This window comes from Thunnus maccoyii, chromosome 9 (assembly GCF_910596095.1).
Source record: "Thunnus maccoyii chromosome 9, fThuMac1.1, whole genome shotgun sequence".
NCBI lineage: Eukaryota > Metazoa > Chordata > Actinopteri > Scombriformes > Scombridae > Thunnus > Thunnus maccoyii.
The window spans coordinates 5,969,101-5,989,609 of record NC_056541.1 but is presented as its reverse complement, the minus strand read 5'-3'; the positions used below and the strand labels follow the sequence as shown (position 1 = coordinate 5,989,609).

General features: G+C 37.5%; 1 protein-coding gene across 1 annotated transcript in view; it reads right to left on the bottom strand.

The window, feature by feature from the left end:
* Nucleotides 1-2,604: 2,604 nt before the first annotated feature.
* ppil2 (peptidylprolyl isomerase (cyclophilin)-like 2) overlaps nt 2,605-20,509 on the bottom strand; it is a 33,618-nt gene continuing 15,713 nt past the window's right edge. The window contains exons 13-20 of the mRNA XM_042421967.1: nt 18,534-18,623; nt 15,613-15,646; nt 11,724-11,841; nt 11,110-11,166; nt 6,578-6,650; nt 5,698-5,760; nt 5,381-5,526; nt 2,605-2,868 (exon numbers count right to left, since the gene is read on the bottom strand). Coding sequence (XP_042277901.1) covers nt 2,766-2,868; nt 5,381-5,526; nt 5,698-5,760; nt 6,578-6,650; nt 11,110-11,166; nt 11,724-11,841; nt 15,613-15,646; nt 18,534-18,623 — 684 coding nt within the window. The 3' untranslated portion in view covers nt 2,605-2,765. The remainder of the gene's footprint in view (nt 2,869-5,380; nt 5,527-5,697; nt 5,761-6,577; nt 6,651-11,109; nt 11,167-11,723; nt 11,842-15,612; nt 15,647-18,533; nt 18,624-20,509) is intronic.

Sequence of the window (20,509 nt, the reverse complement as noted above, 5' to 3'; positions counted from 1 at the left end):
GTTATGTGACACAAGGGTGCTATCGCCAATACCACAGTTTCACCGGCACAACACAGATCTTTAAAAGCAGAGATCCTGCACAGCTTCATGCAGCTACGGATTTGTTGATTCAGCTCTCAGATCATGAAAGTTTGTACATCTGCTGTTCTGAACATTTGCTATTTTAGGTGCTTCTGATAAAACTTTTCTAGTGTAAAATCTGATGCATTTTCCAGGAACAACAAGTTGTTTGAAAATGTATTTCATGTCCATGGTAGCCATTTTTATGATGCTTAGGGGTCAGTATGGAAGATTTAAAATGCCTAAATATAAACAAAGCACACAAAGATATAAAAGTTAAAAACAATTCAAGCAACAACTAGTCAGCTTTTTGCGATACAATGCAATACACCTCTTCACAATTTTATTTAAATGTGACATGGAAAAGTCATATTACAATGAAAAATTTTAATTTGATTAGTTATTAAAGACAAAAAGCTAATTATTTTCCTTATATGTTTTTCATTCAGTTATGACACAGTTAATAAATACTGTGCATAAAAAGGAAATACATATAACAATGAATTGTGTTTTAATTGTATTTTTTGTACTTAATTTCTTTGTTCAATCGGTTTTTATTTAAGCATTTTTAATCTTTTTTTTATCACCTAGCAAGTAGCATACAATAATAATCACATTTCAACTGAATTCAGTCCACATTTCCTTTTTATGGATGTAGTTACTGTCATAATTAAATTTAAAAAAAACAAGGACAATTTTTAGTTTTTTGTTTGTTTTTCATTGTGACATGACCTTTCCATGCCACAAACCAAGTGAAAAAGTGTTTTGCGTAGTAGTGCATAAAAGCAAATTAATGATTTTTTTTACATACATACACATACTGTGTAAATTAGCCAGTTATCTGGAGAACGCCTGAAAGAAGAGGAGAAAAAAAGCAGCTGTTGTAGATGTTTAACAGTTCTTTTCTGTGAACAGTCCATTAGGGATTTTTTTTGTTGTTGTCATTTTGTTTTTGTTTGTTTTTCTCCACATGCTTTTGAACATGTATTACCACAAGATGCATGTTTTGTAAAATAGCGGTGTCTTATAATCTCTTCTGGATGGGCCAGATGTTTGGAACAGAGAAAAAAAACTAAAACTAAACACACGTTTTTCATTGTTTTGTTCCTTGTATTGTATTTCACTTCATTTCTTCTTATGATTTGATTTATTTAGGCATTCTTAATCTTCAATATTTAATTTCTAAACCACCTGGCAAGTAGCATACAATAAATGTTATGACATCCTCTACAGAAATGTACACTTCCAATAGACCTGAAGAAAAAAGCCTACAGAGTTAAATGGATAAGCACTGCTGTACTTGCTGTTAAAATGTGACCATAGCTCCCATTAAGGGGCCAGTATGCGTCAAAGAAAGGTGCTTATTGAAACATCTAACAGTGTCTGAAACCTTGTTGATGTCAGAATTAGGAAGGCTGCATCCATCCATCTTTTCAAAAACTACAATCCGACAATTACACCCACTTCTTGCTGCGACACGCCTGCTGTTTTCACAATTTAAAAACCATTTTTTTGCCTTTGTCACAATAACAATGGCGGTATAAGCTTTTTGAAATTAGCTTCTGGCTCAAACAAAAATAAAATAAAGTTGAGACTGCTAGATTTTCTTTACGGCTTAATGCCAATTCATTACAAGAATGACAATAAATCTCAAAACGTATGAAAAGAGAAGAACCATCACAACCCTCACAGCATGACACAATCGATAATAACAGCGTAATTTCTTTCATTGTTGTACTTTGAAACTGGAGAATTGAAAGCATTTTTCAGATCATTTTGTCATGTTTTTCTCAACTTGGTGATGTTGAATGAGATTTAAGAGTACAATCATTGAAGAACATGCCTATTGTGACGGCAAAATGATCACACCCCGGAGTGCTCCTTAGAAAAAAAGGATTTTTCTCGGCAGTTTAGTCTTACAAAAGAGTTTTGAGGAAGTAAAAAAGCTTTCAATGAAAAAAAAAAAACGTCCTAAAGTTCATGTTAGGTGAGGAGATGAGGTGTGTGTGTGTCCTGAAATAACCAGACCATCAATATGGACACAAAGTGACCAAGCTGGAGTTTAATTTTTTATGCGGCCACCTTGACTTCAATCTATAACTCAAGCTTTCTGTGCAGAGCTGCTGTTCTAAAGGATTATGGAAAAGTGACATTCATTAAGAACGCTCGGGAGTCGAGCCAAAGTAAAAAGGGCTGAAATGGCTTCATGTCATCATTCTTTACCATAAAAATGAACGTTGATATCCTAAAAACATCATCACAGCCACCACAGTCTGGAGTTCATCATGTTCACAAATACTTATAAGACAAGTCTTGGATGAGATATCAAAGAGATGCTTCTAGGCCTCATATTGATTAGGCTGTTTTGGACAATTATAAGTTTAATTACTGCTTACAATGAGTAGTGATTCCCCTTAATAAGTTCTAATATCTTAATACTCGACACTGCTGCTCCATCGCACCAAAACTGTCTCTATATCTTATCCAAAAAAGTCATGAAGTGTCTTTAAAGAAGGATGTATAAAAAGAAATAATCACACTGTCTTTGAAAAAAAAGAAAAAGCTTTAATTCATCGTTTTGCATGAAAGCAAACACTACCGAGACATGACAAAGACAACAAAAACAATGTAAGTATCAACTGAAAAACCTTTTTTCACACTCAACCTGACCAGTAAAAATATAGAAAGATAACGATACGTCGGAGCTACCAGGAGCTGAAGTCTCCGAAGCTGGTCTTTCCTTTGGACTTCTTGGCTGCTGCGCCGCTGGTCGACGGTCCGCTTTCATCTTCAGCGGCCGAGCGTTTTCTGAAAGACGAGAACCAGAATGTCAACACACGGAGGACAGACACACAGATGTGTGCCTCTTGTTTCTTGGGGATTAAGGGTTTTCTCTGATCTATTCTTGCTTTTGTATGAAATCCCTCTCATAACTCTATTGTCTTTGTAAATTAGTTGTTTATGCCTTTGTGTACGTACAGTGTTTCTTTTCTTACTGAAAGTAAAACAAGTCAAAATGTTCGCTTCTCTTTTTTGTGGTCAGACGAGGCCACAGATACATTTACACGAGACTCTTTCTAGTAGGCTGCACAACACATGATTGACAGTTCTCTTTCAATAAGACATCAACATGTATGAATGCATAACGTGGTGGGATGTTCTTTTATGAATCACATCTTCTTACCCCAAATGTTAAAGGAATAGTTTGAAATTTAAGGTTGGTTTAATGCTTAAATGTGATTTTGAAGCAGCTTTTTCATCTTCAAGAGCGCCTTAATGTTCCACATTCAACATTTTTCTGTGCGTAGGACATAATCCTTGAAATACTTAAGCGTTGTTATGACATTTAAAATTTTATGTTTAGGTTAAGATCAAAGATGGGTTGGACAGTGTAAAGGCTTTTGTGAAGTTAAAGCCATAGTTCAACATTTCGGGAAATATAAGCCTTCTTATCGACTCTCAACAACATGAGTGTTATCAATCTTCTCATCTGACTCTCAGCAATAAAGCAAATAAGCTCAACATTTCCCAAAAACCCATCTTCAGTCTTAACCTAAACGTACAATTCTCAACGGCATAACTAAACTTAAAGATGCAGGAAATGCAGGGCTCAAGAGTTCAAGCACTCCGGGGAACATTGAGGTACTCTTGAAGCTGGAAAAGCTGATCACAGAGAAAATGTTCCTCTTTCACTTGTACACAGAGCGATGAGTTAAGTTTTATTAGAAGCCTTTTTTTTTAGTCAAGTGTGATGGTTTAAAAAGCCAGTTTCTAACCTCACAGTGTTCATAAGGGAAGAAATAATAATTTATATGCTATAAACAACACATTATTTCATCACACACTGAAGTGACACAACCGAATAAAGAAAACTACTGTAACAATTACAAAATACTAATATAATAAAACATTATTATCACCTACTTTACACTGGAAATTTCTCCTAAACTATCCATCAGTTTCAAAAAGGATCTTTAACTTGCTACAACTTAAACTTTATTCACTTGTCACGTTTGACTTTGGCTCTCAGCTGTTTGGTGCTGAGCAGGTAGTTTGTTGTAAACAACTGGTTGCAAACTGAAACAATGAGCTAAAAAAAAGGGGCTAAAAGCCGTCTAGAGCTGAAGAGTTGGGTGTTAAATCATTCGATGTTAGGAGATGTAGAGCAAAGAAGTGTTAAAATAATGAAAAGCCAGAATCAAAGGTTCAAAGTAATTATACAGCCTGAACTCCACTGTATTATTTAATCAATAGCTCAATTTTTTTTTGAATTTTACAACATAATGCTCATTTCAGATAAACCTTGTGTACTTTCTTTATTTCCCTGTAAATCAGGACTGAAAACCCACAAATGAAACCCTGTCACTTGCTGAAACCCTGAAAAGCCCTTTAATTACTGCTGCAACGCCCCACATGCCAGTTTTATATTTAACTGTCCGGGAGCATTAATACTGACATGCTCTGCAATAAAACTATATATATGTGAAACTGATGTGATGACAGAAGTGGGATGAGATGGGTAAATTCTGACCATAAAATGTCAAAGAAAGTAAAATCATGAGCTTAATTACGTCTTAATACACATATTAGTCAAAGTACAACATTTTCAGTGTAGTCGACGCACCTTAATTTTGAATGATGGCAGTAATTTCAGTATTGCCATGTAATAAATAGTGTTAAGTGTTTTAGATGTAACTGCTTTATTTAACTGATTAAGATCTTAATTGAAATAGGACACAGTGGAGCAATGTAGAAATGACACAAAACAAAACTACCATAAAAAATATAATATTCAACTGTGCAAAAGCAGTTTATCTGATTTATTGGAGTATTTAAATTGTTTTTAAAGAACTTAACTGTTCTAAATAGCGTGTCAACACAACTAAAACAAGTGTTGTTGCAAAGATCTAAACCTGGAACTACAATGAAATATGTTGTAATATCACAAAACACAACACAATATACTCAATAAAAATACTGTCTGGACAATAAACCTGAATTATCCCAGAGGGAAATGTAGGTAATCCTCTCAATAATTGGCAATGTTGCACATTATGCCTCTACTGATTCTGTGCTGCTATGTAATCATGTTTTATAATCCATTCATTTCTATACAGACTGTGAAAACATGTAATACAGTTTGTTTGTGTGAAAGCCAGGTTAACGTTTTTAATCCAAATTCTGCCTTCAAAGTGAAGAAAAAAACATTATTTCATTTATGATTTGTGTATATGCAGCTTTTATATATACACCACAGGGATGCCTATTGATGAAGACCACAGCAAAAGCACTAAATCAGTATGCATGTGTGTGTCCTTACATTGTGGTGGGGTTGATGTATTTCCCAACACCTTCTTTGAAGGTCTTTGGCGCTTTCTCCTCCTTTGCTTTCTTCAGGGCGACGCTGTCATGCTGCCTCTCCTCCTCCTGCTGCTTCTGCAGCTCTTTTTCTCGCTCTGCTGCAATCTGTAAAAAAAAAACAACAACAACACACAAATCATGTCAATCCCCAAAAGCATGTACAAGATCAGAGGATACAGAGGCATGCTTGATAATCATTACTACTAAAGTGGACTTTTTTTTTTTTACTGAGCAACCTGCATGAATACAAACAAGTAAATAAACAGAGATACAAACCTGAGCGTCAGCCTCTTCATATGGGTCCACGAATACAGTCGTACTTATGAGCTTGATCTCCGACTGTCAAAGAGTCAAACACACAAAATAAGGATTTAAAAAGCATTTGGCTCACACAAAGGAAAAGTTAGTATTGCAGGTCGACGCTGGTCACCATTAATGAGTGATAAAGTATCTAAAATATTAAGTTCTGCTATCGTATACTATCAAAATAACAGTCTCTAAAAAAGTTTCTGCTTCCTAGCTGAAATTTAATTGGAATTACAGATATTATGCATGACACGTCTTGAGAACTGCAATTGCAACAAGTTTTTTTGTAAGGAAAATTAGATTTTTGCATCAGCAGAAACTTGGTAAAATATTAGCTACATTTGTTCCATGTTCCCTTACTGCTTGTTTGTAATTTAAAAATCACAGATTGAACTCTTCTGCTTCGTACAGACTGAGTTCAGCCCGTCACTGACATTTCCAGGCTCCTCTCTCTCCCTCTCAGTGTCCCTGCTTCATTCTTAGTCTTAGCGCCTGACCTTTAGATGATCCATGTACGGGTCAAAATACTGTCATGGCACTGTGACTGAGTCTTGTATCCCACAGCTGCTTTTCATGTTTGAGATCTAAAGAACTGAAACTGATTTGCACACCGGACAGGAGCGTCGGCTACATTTCTAGACTGTAAAATTAAACATGAGTTGAAGAAAAACTTGTTCATGGTCATTAGTCAGACTGCACTGCATATACTCTTCCCTCAGATCAGTGCAAAAATTAAATGAACTATGATGACTATGAACTATATTCTCTCCTCAGAACTAACTAAAGGGTTTGTAAGTCAAGTTAAATTATGTTTAAGCCAGGTCAGACTATAAACATCATTAATTCCTACTTTGGGTTTGTCTGTTTTAGGATCGCTCTCCACATTCTCCATGGCTGTCAGTGTTTCAAATCCACCAACGACTCTGCAAAAAAAAGAAAACAGAAAACATTCTTTGTTTATCGAGAGGATCTCTTCACATTTAGGTAACAGAAAGAGAGACTTGGGTTCCCCACACAGGACTCAGACGTTACCAATCCAGCCATTTTTTTACCACTCAAAATGACGTATCCATCGTAAAAACTGATACAAGTTCAATCAACTCAATTCAGACTCCTGTAACAATGAATCCTGACAATGTGTCCTTGAGCCAGACACCAAATCTCTCATTTGTGTCAGAAAACATGCAACAGGCAGTGCTGGTGTCATGCTACAAATACAGGTGAGATGATGAAATACGATCCAGGAAGTTCAGACGTCAGGAAACTGAACAGTTGATTCTCATTTGGGGAAGAATTTTACAACTCTGGAAAGTCACATTTTATTGCATCTTTTTGTATGAAATGTGTGATCTTAATTCTTGTTTCAATACATGCGAGATAAACAGTGAAGTTAGCATAATGCTATATGGTTCATGCAAATATTCTACCTGGTATTTGCATGTATTTGACTGGCTAAACCAGTACTGCCAGTGATGATCTTATTTCTCTGCACCACAGAGCTCCACTGTTGACCGAAATCACATCAACGAGCCACACTGGGTGACATGCTCCTTCATTACCATGAAAACATCTACTTAAGTTTATTTTTAGACAATCCCACATGTAGCATCCTGCTGCTGTAGATACTCAGTAGAGCACACCACATGTGTATTAATGCACTGGTGAAAATAGTCCCCAATAAAAGCAGCATTTCCTTCTGTTTGAGTATCATTTGCTAAAAACTACAGTTTCCAGATGAGCCTTTTCAAAAGATGAAACTTGTGACCTGCTTTGAAAGATTTATGTTTTCAGTAGGAAGAAGGTCAGTTGTAAAAGTGTTGTTGGTTTTGGTCTTTTCATGGGATTTGTTGTTGTTTGCTTTGCTGTTGTTGCTCTGATTATCGCTTGCAAGCATTTTTGACTAAGATTATTTTAATAAATGTTTGCATTTTAATCTAGTTTATGATTGTGTTTGTCCTTAAAAAAGAATCCATAATAATGGTGAACATACGGCTGGGTGATATAGCTGAAAAATGTATCATGATAAAATGTTTCATTTTGGTCGATATCGATAATTACTGGTAATTTTTAATGACCTATTTTTAACAAAGACCGTGAGAAAAAAGTACTTTGAACTTCACCAATTTATTTTTGAAGGCACACAGCTAATAATAATAAAAAAAACAAAAACAAAACTGTCATACTACCGAGCTGACTTTTCCTTTTTTAATCAACAATTTTCTTGCCGCCTGCACTCATTTTCTCACTTCACGCTGTTTCTGCGGCAACCGAACAACACGCCTGTTAAATGATTGTTTGTGTGTGACCCATAGCTCCATTATCAAGGGATCCGATAGGCTGTTTATGAGCGAGGGAGGGAGCATGCTTGGGGTTTGTTTATACAACCAAACTTTGCGTATTCGTTGTGCGCTTTCATAGCGGTTTGCATTTACATGAAACTATTGAACATTCTATCGAACAATCATCTTATTGCAATTGATGAAGTGTCTATTGCCGTATAGCTATTGTTTTATTGCAAAAGCAGCCCTGTCACCTTGAATTATGACTATCGTGCAAAACAGAGAGGACCTGCTGTACATAATTATGAACTTATTAAGCATATACATGAAAAAGACAATAATTTTACACTAGTTATTCATGTAAAGCCATAATAACAAGATGGGAATCTAACTGCTTACAAAATAACATTTCAAGCAGATATATTTTTAGATATGAAAAAATATGTTTCATTTCAAAACCAAGTATTCAACAAGGCCACATAATAATATCCTTACATGTAATGTCTTTTTAGTTTTCATTCAATAAGTATATCATCTGCTGGTTGAGGGATTTGTGCAGACCTTATTATATTCCTCAGGCAACTCTAAACATACGTTGCTGCTAACGCTTATAGTCTTTATTATCAGCACATTGATCTCATGGTGTAAACAACCGCTGAAGATTTACAGTCTGTCAAACGCTGAGGGTCAACAGGCGATCTGTCTGACGCTCCCCTGCTGCAGAGCACTTGAAAAAGAACCTACTCTCACTTTGCTCTTTAAACTGCAAACTCTTTATCCAGCTGCTCCTGTGGGGGGCCATGTGTAGAGTGAGAAGACACACACACACACACACAGATAAATACACACAAATAGCTATAACCAATAGCTAAGCAGGGGGTGCTTCTCAAGCCACGTGAGCTCTGCTTCCACATGTTCAGATGAACAGAAGAGCTCCCACTCTCCATGACTCACTGACCCAGCCATATATCAGACTTGAGGACAGAATTATAAGGGTTCCCGAAAAATTGTTTTAATGACAAGGATCGCTCAAAAAAAAAAAACTACAGATTTTGCCTCGAGGGCTCCCATCTCAAGCTTCTTTCTGACAGTTACCTAAATAGTCTTGCTGCAATTTTCCTAAGCAGACATCACATAAAAGCAATTTCCAGCTCCAGAAAAAATAACATATTTTTGTGTCACAGATCTAGTTGCAACTAAAACGGCAATATTACTTTGTAAAGCACACGACAGATAACATTTTCCCTTACAATATTTCTTTTTTACTTCATCACCAAGACTGTTTTATCGCTGGTGAAACTGTGCAAACACAGTACCATATTAGTAATTTTATATGATGATATTGATATGCAGTGCTGTGCAAAAGTTTTAGGCGCTTTAGATATTTAGATTCTTATCCATCATGCAATACCCTCAGGGAGGCGTCTGATCGCTCCCGAATTTATTCTGCAGCTCGACAATGACCCCGAACATCCAGCCAGAGTCATAACGAACGAATCTTCATCAGCAAGAAGAACAAGGAGTCCTGCAACAGATGGTATGGCCCCCGCAGAGCCCTGATCTCATCATGGAGTCAGTCTGGGATTAACATGAGGAGACAGAAGCAGCTGAGACGCCTAAATCCACAGAAGAACTGTGGCAACTTCTCCAAGATGCAGCAACGACCGACCTGCCAAGTACCTTGAAAAATCTGTGTGCAAGTGTACCGAGAAAGACTGGTGCTTATATAAAAGGCGAAGCTGCTCACACTGAATACTGAACTGATAAATTAAAACTATCCATCCAACTTTTAGTGCCTAAACCTTTTGCACTGTGCTGTATATTGTGATATAATACAAAAAAAATCTATTTAGAAACTCTAACTGGATAAATTAACCAGACAGGGTTCATTTTCACACAAAAAAACAGAACTAAGAAATGTATTTTTAATGTGTATAAAAGGTGAAAGAATATTTTTGGGCTTTTTATTCAGTGACATAGATAAAACTTTATGTTGAAACTGATTCTGTAGACAAGCAGAATAGATGCAGTTTGTTTTTTTTTTTAATTTAAAAAAGGTAGAAAATACACATGTACACAGTAGGAAATTAGCACTGAAACAAATTTCTGATTAATTGATTTGTCGATTATGAAAAAACGCCACACATCCTGTGGTTTTTATCTCCTAAAATGTGAGGATTTTCTCTGTTCATCCTGGTAAACTTTGGGTTTTGGGCTTTTATTTTGACACAACAAGCGATCTGAAGAGGTTACGTTGAGCTTTTGGGAAACTGTGAAGGCCGTTTGTCACTATTTATTGACATTCTGTGGACTAAATGTTAAACCGCTTAATTAAGCAAAAATAATACAATAATCAGCGTTGTAAATAATGCACCCGTTATGAAATGTCAAGAGTCTTCTCCGAGACTTTTAGTCCTGTAGACGTCAAACCACCTGGCTGTGGTCACACGTTCTCGGTCTGACATTTACACTGACAGGAACATTTCCCTCTAAGAGACTTCACATTATGTATAGATCAGTTTAAGTGGACAGACACAGTCGGTCCCATTAAATGTTCAAAGACTACAGTCTGGAGAGGAATAAAAGCCGGACGCGGTGTTAAAGCAGAAGCTTTTTAAATGTGTTGACCGTGTGAAGAACCCGTCAGTCGAAAGCGGTCTGAATATTTTTAGACGACAGCCGGAACTTTCTCCAAAAAAAGATGACCATTTAGCTCAGCTCAGCGCAGGAAGAGCTATCGGTTTAGATTCGGCATCTACTGAATTTTTCACCGCTCTTGCTAAGGAGTCGGATGAAGTCACAATAGCGGTTGCGCCGTCTACGGCTCCAGAGGAACCGAATCTATACAAAAAAAAGGGAAGAAGAAGAGGGAACAAAAGACCAGAAAAGAAGATGTGGCGTCGACCGAACCTTTTGCGTAAATGTCACCGAGCATTAAGCAAGTGTCTGTCAGGGACAGTTACCTTTCAAAACCGACTTGCCTGTGCTGCTAAATTGCATAAAACACTGTCACTACACCTATGTGGATGCAATTTAAATATGAATACATGAATAATCATACAAGTAAATGTAAACACACTTAAAAAAAAAATAGAAAGTTTACCTTCCAAACACTGTGTGCTTTCTGTCGAGGTAGGTGCACGACCGGAATGTGATGAAGCTGAGAGCAAACACAACAAAAACACATTAAAAAAACACATTACATTAGTAGAAATATATAAAAAAATAAGAGGCTCTGTATAAATGAATATGTGAAAAGTAATGGAAGAGGAAAACAAATCTAAAAAGGGAGCCGGGTCTGTTTATATAACTACTTTAAAAACAATGATAAACAACACATTAACAGGTTATTATTTATAAAAATGTCCATCAAGCAAAGAATCGGCTAAAAAGAAAATTAAAAACTCTGACTGTTTCAGTTTTATCATATGAATAGTATTCATTAATGATGAAAAATAAAGTACTTATTAGCTCAAAATGATTTTTAAATAGACAAAATGACTAAATAAGTAAAATCCATGATAAATAAAATGTTTATCCCGATTTATTCTGACGGCATTTATCATTTCTCGTCTCAGTCAGCTGTGGGACCTCAGCTGACAAATCAAAAGGAGGGAAATTCAAGGGACTGAAGAGATGTTAAATTCTCTGTAGACTGATTTTTTTTTATTTTAGCAGACTGTTGTTGTTCAAAGTTTAGAAAAAAACTTTTCTTACAACTGGGACTTGTTGGTGTTTGGACCAGAGTTGGCCATGCTGAGAATCCCCCTGCCTGTGTGGGACAAGTTGGGCCGAAACTCATCCCTGAAAGGTTTTCCCCAGAAGGATTCCCCTCCTGGGAAACAGAGAGAGTCGGTGAGAGAGGGAGGGAGGAAAGATGAGAGACAGACAGAAGCGAGAGAAGAGAAGGAAGTAGAAACATATCAGGAGAGGTCAAGAGGGAGAAAATGAGAAATAAGTAAATTCTAAACAACAAAACATTTATTCCATTGTTGCTGCAGGTAAAAGTGTTGACAGATGACAAAGCGGTCATTTATGTGACGTTCCTACACTTCACTTCCTTCAAATCAGCTGTCAAATACTGATGGTGATGTTGCTCTTATATTGGATGCCCCAACAGAGTCGTCTCGCATTTCAGAATGATGTATAGTTTCAAATGTGTGGTTATTCCTGGTCTCGCTATACTAAACATCATAGATCTCTACCTACGGAAGTCTAAGGATGTCTAGATGCACGGTAGTTGCATTTTGTTATACATTTTACATGTTATCACCCCAATATGAAGGGCCGCCCTACAGACTTCAGATTGATACTGCAATGCAGGTTTTTTTAAAAAATTAATTATTTCCACCCAGTTTTAACAACGAAACCTGGGAGATTGTTCCCAGTCTTTATGAGCGATGTCTAGGTTATTCCTTTATTTATTCTCTCTAGGCATCCAGACATCTGAAAAATATGTTTTAAAGCAAAACTATTTTTAGTGTTTTATTATAGATTTGCTTGAAAGATTTTGGTATAAACATCTGCATTAAAGGCATGGTAAAATAAAAAAATACATTCTTCCAGTTCTCAACTTGTGTTTCTGGGTTAATTTTTCAGTTATCTCTACTATGTGCCAATTATATGTCCAAAAAAATAATTTATAAGTATTTTTACATTAAAATCCCTGTCTTTTTCTCTTCCTGTTAAATGTTTTCAAATGTTTGATGCCCCATCTTGAACTCAGAGGTGTTGACAAAAACTGATCCAAGCAAATCGCTAACTACAACTATCGTTTAAAACGCCAACATTTTTAGCTGCCCAATCAAACGTGAAGGATTTGATTTAAATCCTTCTTATAAATGTTTCCCTGCAACATATTCTGTTTCACTGGGAAATACATCACGGTACAGAAGATAAAGACGCTGTCATTTCCGTTACGCTCGTGGAATGTTTGACCACTAGTGGCGCTATCGAGCCACATTTACCGTAATACAAAATCCAATTTAAACGTCTTCAAAGAAACTAATTGTATTTTGCTTGAAGACCAGGCCAATTTTTTTTTTTTTAAAGGGGACCTATCATGCACATTTATAGGTCTATATTTTTAATCTGGGGCTCTGATGGAATATCTTTGCATTATTTACAGTTTAAAAAAACTCCTTATTTATCTTATTCTGGTCCTTTATGCAGCCCCTCAGTTCAGCCTCTGTCTGAAACAGGCTGTTTTAGCTCCTGTCTCTTTAAGGACCCCCTCCCGATGAGCCCACTCAACAAACCAAAAAAACTATATTAGTAGGATTTCACTACTATTTCTCCTTCTTTACTCGAAATGTCAACTTTTCAAATATATCCGTACATGTTTGAGCTGGAATCCGATCCGAAATATAAGAGTGGACGACGGGAACAACATATGGAAAAACCTCAGCGACAAAAGCCGTTAATGGACATGTGTGACGATCTGACGTCAGCTCATCAGCAAGATAGAAAAAACTGTTGCAGCCACGTAATATAATATGCTCCCTTTAAAGAAAAATCCTTACGTCAGCAGCAGTTCAGGCAGCAGTTCATTAACAGTTTATCATGTTAATCTTTCATTTAATTGCACCATCTGGTTTCTAATGTATATAAACAAAATGAGTTTACTTTGCAGGGTAAAACTGATAAAACTCATGCAGAGATTCATTTTTGGCTCCATAATGCATAAAGCCACTTTTTTCTTTCCAGGAAACATCATTAAACTGAAATTGGTTTGTATGAACACAACACAAATCACTACTGCAGTCAGTACAATGTATTCATATAACTGCACCGTCAGCCTGAAATGCCCCATGTGTTTTTCCATAAGAAGCCAAAGACCTATTTGCCCTTGAACATGGAGCCATGTTGAGAGCCTTCAGCTGTGAATCATTATTCAGACCGACTTCATCATTAAGAATCATCATGATGAGTATACAGGAATATACACTGCAGGAGCTTATTGGCTCCCAACAGGGGGAGAGGATCTGTTGCCCTGAGGTGTGTTTTCACTGTCCTGCGTCGTGCCAGCTGGTCTGTGTGCATGAAACGGTGTGTAGATGTATAGTTATGTACTATATGTGTATGTTTACGCTAGAGTGTAAACGCATTCTACCGACCGATCGAAGCTCCAGAGGCTTTGTGCAGCCTTCCAACTTCCCCTGGTGACATTTTTGCATAATTTATCAACTCCCTGACATTTTACTTCGGCACGACTGGATCATAAATGAGGCAAGAGCCAGCCAGGCAGATGAGGAGAGAGGAAAAACTAACCAAAGAGTTAACCAGTAAATCAAACTGCTTTACATCTGATGTTGATTTAAAAATGCCCTTGAACGCTATCAGCGGTACAACATCTAACTTCTTTTCTGCCGAACAGCAAAGAAAGCCGGAATATAAAAACATCAGCTGTGAAGCATCTCTCCGCTAATGAAAGCATTATTTGGGGGCATTTCAAAAATATGTGAGCATGTGCTTTTCATTTCATATTTTTCAGTGTGTCCATGTCTGGGATTTCATTTACAAGTCAATGTTTAAAACATTTCTTTCTCCAAAGCATCTGTGTTTCTGAAGGATAAACGAGGCTCTACTGAAATCGGGGAGGGGGGGGGAGAGAGAGAAGAGTCACGCTGCAGTGAGCAGTGTGCGGGATGTGTCTCGTACCAATTTATGTACAGCGAGGATGAGAGGCTGGGATTCACTCGAAGTCAGGGCAATTTTTAAAAAAAAAGACTTTCTTGACATTTATATCTCAAAATTCAAGTGTCATGAAAGTGTTCCACTGGGGTTCAATATCATATTTTGCCATTACTATCCTCCTCCACAAGAACAGTCAAAACAAAGATTTTCCACAAAAATACATGAATGTTTTTTTTTACTAGTGTTCTTGTCTGTTGTCATTTCTTTAAAACTAAATCAAAAAAGAGGAAATTATGCTTAGTTTAGTCTGTAGATGCTGTATTTCAGAGCAGATATTTCAAACAAACAGAAGGAAAACTACAAAAAGAGTTGTCCTAACCTTCACAGCAGCTACCTGTGTAGTGTTCATCATGGTTTACAAATTACAAGCCAAATGTCTGTTAAATACTAAGAAATCCATCTTCACAAGTCAGTCTTTTCATGAGTCGTGTGCACGTGTTGTTTAGGCCAGGTGACGAGGGGAACTTTACCCACAGGTCTGGAATTCTGCACCTTCATAAATCTGTCATGGTAGACGCGTTTTGCGTAGCGTTCAGAGACGCCCGAAGACACAAAGCACACTCTGTGCTGTGAACTCAAGGGGCGCAGACGACATGAAGGCAGTAAATTAACTGCATGTGGCCTAGCAGCCAATTATACTTAGCTGCCCTTTAAACCAGCTTTAAGAAAAAACAGAAAATATGCTCCGAATGTTGATTGGTTGGTCACCGCACCCTTATTCCGTTGGCAGCACTCAGCACACATCGACATCATCTCTCTGTCTTTATAGAGTATATTTAGTAACACTCTTGACTTGCAACCTGAGCTGCAAACAGTATTTACGCAAAGCTTCCAAAAAGGAACTATTAATAATTCAACAGAGGGGTATTATGTAATCCGAAATGTGGTTTAAGTGCAGTCCTGATCTTACCTGTGCCAGTGCCAGTGGGGTCCCCTCCTTGAATCTGAGGAGACAAAAAAAAAAAAAGAACTGATGTCAGCTGCTTGTGCTTTGCATAATGAAAATCAAATACAGGCCTGTCCCTGCAACGCTTGAGGAATTGTTCCTATTAATTACCACAGGAAATTGTCTTATTTCCGTAATGTGGCCGAAATGAATCTTTCATTTGTAATCTTAAAATATTTCCTTTTGACACACATCCAAGCTCATGTTCCTTGTGATCACTGATAACCATTCTCAAAGCTTTCCAGGATATTTGCCCTCTATTGTTCATTGTTATAAACCTGCAGTAACTGATTTTTGCAGCTTAAGAAGTTGTGAACACAACTCTGACGTATCATTACCTTTTAAGCTGGCAAACTTGCTTATTTACACATCCAGTAGTTAGAGAGCAACATTATCATTCATCTGGAGTCGTGTTTCTGTCCATCTGGTGAATGTAAGTCCAATATTCACTCTCTTTTAGTTCTGTTTTCGACCTCTACCAACTCCTGAGGGAAATATCTGACTCTTTAGCTGCTAAATGCTCCACTATGTTCACCAGCTTGTCACTAACTATGTCTGTTTGCTGTTTGGTACTGAGCAGGTAGTGTACAGTGGGTTTTTTTAGAGCCTTTTCTCTGAAAACACCTGCCTGCTGCAGCCAAAATGACACTACGAGAGCGCCGAGAGTGAACCAAAACAGTAAAGTTGCAGCCGGACAGCGCTAAAACTCGCTATAAAGCCGAGGAGAGCTGCAGTCAGGTGCTAGTTGTCTGTGAGTTCATCACTTAAAAATGCAATGTGTTTTGAATGAGAAATGTTGAATGTAAATTAAATGTTCTATGACCATCACCACCGGGAAAAATGTGCTTTTGATGATATTTTTCCATTTTTAATTCTGCAAACACTATTAAAAGCCTGTTGACGCCTCTCTGGCTGAATAACAGAAGATTCATAGAAACTGCAAACTATTAATTTTCCAAAAATCCCAGACACCTAGACTCACGTGTAAAACACCTGCATTGCATCTGCGTCAAACGTTTCTTCTCAATGTTTGAGCCTGAGGGGAAGCAGCTTTGTGAGTTTCTCACATTCCAAAGTAAAACTGTCAAATTCTTGAAGTATCATCTCAGGATGTTCAGTGAACTCGCAAAGTCCTGAAAAACCGCTTTAAGGAAAGCGAGGGCCACGTTTCTGTGTCCATTAACACGCAGCTTTAAAAGTGTTTATTCTCCAATACAACCCTCCTCTCCTTGTGAGCTGCGGAGGATAAGTCGAAGGAGTAAGTGGAACAGTAATTATGGATAAACAATTCACAGCTTGACACCATGTATGGACAGAGCAAAAAAAAAAGGTAAGGGTCCCCTTGAGACCAGATGTCCACTCAGAGACACTTTAATTATGGGAGTGGCAGCTCTGAAATACACAGACAAGCGGCTGATCAGAGACCCGTCATTTCAAATTCTCAGTCCAGGTTGGAGAGTGAGTTGGAAAAAAAAGCTGTTTACACATTTTTGAGGCAGCAAACATGGAAATATGTTACCATTGCATCAAAAAACTACAGTGAATGGAAGCATGGGAAGTGATTTATATGGTTTATGTTTTGGATAAACCTACTTAAATCCAGTTTATCCTGTTTTCTAGTCTGACAATTGTCCAAATGATATCCTCGATCATTACAATTCAAATAAAGATCATAGTAACGATAGCCTCAACTACATTAAACACAAATGGAATAACAAATGTAATAATAATGTTCTTCCAAAAAAAAAAGGATGTTTGACTTCATTATAATCACTGTTTTCTACCCAGAACACTTCGACTAATGAGACCGTTGCTCTCTGTCCACTGTAAAATTTCTTGCCACCCACAAAAAGTCTAAGATTAGATCCTCTTTTATCCGCAAATAACCTGGAAACTGTCATTTTCGCTTTAATTATATCTCACTTAAACTATTGCAATGCTTTGCATTTCTGCTTAAGACGACACAATCTGTTCAAACTTCTGTCCACACTCATCTGTCGAGTTGGTTCAAAATGTTGCAGTCAAACTTCCTACGAGATCCAACAAAGCAGTGTATAAATCAATTTCAGCATCTCTACACTGTGAGTTTTAGTGTTGATTTTCATAATCATTTAAAAGGCTTGCATGGAGTTGGCTTCTGACTACAGTATACATTATTTATGACCTCTTAAAAGGTCCAGTGTGTAGGATTTCGTGGCATCTAGCGGTGAGTTTGCAGATTGCAACCGACTAAATACACCCCCATCCCCAACACTCCCCTTCCAAGCGTGTAAGAGAACCTACGGCGGCCACGAAACTTGCAAAAAATGCAAAAGGATCTCTCTAGAGCCAGTGTTTAGTTTGTCTGTTCTGGGCTACCGTAGAAACATGGTGGTGCAACATGGAGGGCTCCATGGAAGAGGACCCGCCCACTTTGTGGATATAAAGGGCTCATTCTAAGGTGACGAAAACACAACAGTTGTTATTTTCAGGTGATTATACACTAATTAAAACATACTTATGATTATTATATTCAATTTCTGCCAAATCCATTCTGCTAGATGCCACTAAATTCAACACACTGCACCTTTAACCCCCATAAGAGACTAAATGAGCAGCTGTCATATAACATCTTTTTCGTTTAAGGTGTCAACAAATCTATCTAATCACAGCTCGACTAGTTGCAGGAAACAGAGTATCATGGGATATTGAACAAGTCTGTAAGAAGATTTATGTATCTTGGTTGTCCAGACTGTACTGGATGCAGCAATGAAAGCCAACGGTGGCACTTTTTTGTCATAAATGAGCCATTTTGCCTATGAGAAAAGGAAATGTGTGTGTACTGGTTGCCGTAGCGAAGGTAAGCAAACACAGGAGGAGCGTTTTCAGCTGGTTCAAGCCCTTACCATGAAATTCCGGATGGACCTGTGGAAGATCGTCCCGTCGTAATAGCCTTTTTTACACAGACGGATGAAGTTCTCTCCAGCTTTGGGAACCTGAAAAGAGATTGCAGTGATGGTAAATAAAAAAATCAACATATTTAAAGTGTTATCATTTGGCAAGATAATTCAGTTTCTCAGCATCAGACACGCTGTACAGGATGTCCACAGCCAATAAAATTAGCCACCTGTATGCTTATTGTTGTTGAAATCAGGGGTGAGTTATAAAATGAGTAAGTGGCACTGAGAACACAAACACATAAGTACAAAGTTAACACATTTAACGGATGTTGAGAAGAGCCGTCTAGAGTTGCCAAAAATCACAGCTGAGTCTTCTCAAAGTGTCGCGTATTGAATGCCAAAATCAATCAAATATCTGTTATGGGAGGAGGGGACCTTTTGATAAACCCAGTAATACACCCACGCTCACACACTAACATTTACATAAACTAGATAGTGAATGTCAATACGTGTCTGAAGCCACTTTAGACTGACAGTCGCCATACACGGGTCAACATGTCAACATTTTTGAATGGAAAATGTTTAAAACAGCCAACAACAACTAACGTTTAAACACAGCAGAACTGTCATATTCTCAACTTTTTTAATCCACTGCACTACGGTATTTATTAGATATGCTTATTATTGTTATTTATTCTTAGTATAGGACTAATTATTATAGACTATTCTTAGACTTATCGTATTGTACGCTGCTGGACCAGAGTACAAATTTCGTTTCATGTGTGAGCATGCAAATGACAATAAATTAACTTTGATATTATGTTTATATTCCACTGTCAGAAACTTAAAAAACATCAGAACATTTACACTGATTTCGTCAGTTCTTATTTAACAAAGCAAGGTGATAGAGAATACAGAGCATTTTAGTGCTTTAGTCACACTTATTGAAGGAAACTCACGGTCAAAGCTGATAAAATATATATGTAGCAATTTACATTTAAGCCCTTAGGTTTGTATGAAACCAGCCTTCACACTGCAGACAGATTTAAATACCTCACTGAATTTAAGATGATCATGAATGACTATATCCTATATTTCCTAATACAGAAATAAACACTGGATAAACAAGGGTGTTGCATGATGAAGGAGCTAAAAAGAAGCTAACTCACTAATTTATAGCCAGAAAAGGAAGGATGAGCTACCTATCTGACTTCATCATCCTCATATATATGCAGCTGTCTGGGGAGTCGGGAGCCGTCACGAGACACTGGTGTCGAGAAATAGAGGCAGGTTATGTTTCAACTTCCAGGCGGAGCTGACTGACAGCGATGTGAGGAAAAACTGGATACATCGGCTTTACGTTCACCAAACAAACTCTTTGTCTGTGCTACTTAGTCTGACCTGTTAGAAATGTTTGTTATGAACACACACACATAAGTTGAAGTGGGGTTCAACCATTACCTGAGGCGTGAGGCGGCCTCAGGATTAATATAGCTTGAAGTCAGGCTTTATACTCTCCTACAAAAGCTCTGTTTTAACATTCGTTGGTACAAAAAAACCCAGACATCTGGTTTTTTCCTTTCACTGAAAGGTATATAATGGGTCATAAAAACTTCTAGTCATCTTGTAAATCATTACAAAAACACCCGCTGACAGACGCTAATTTTGACTGACTGGCAGTCTGTGAAATAAGCCGGTATTTGTCTCCGCAGCAGGAGGCGTGGTTTGAGCTATGACGCCGGTCAGGTCTGCTGTTATTAACGTCAACAGCCTTGAGGAGCCCTTTAATGTGTGTTTGAATATGTCTCTTTGTGTGTGTGTGTGTGTGTGTGTGTGTGTGTGTGTGTGTGTGTGTGTGTGTGAGAGAAACTAACTTTTTCCCCTTGGCAACAATGGTTGGTGGTTTCCAAGAATCACCAGATGCTTTCGTAAAACCTATTTTTATTCATTGGCCTTTCACTGTGTGACAGGTTCTTCTAAGC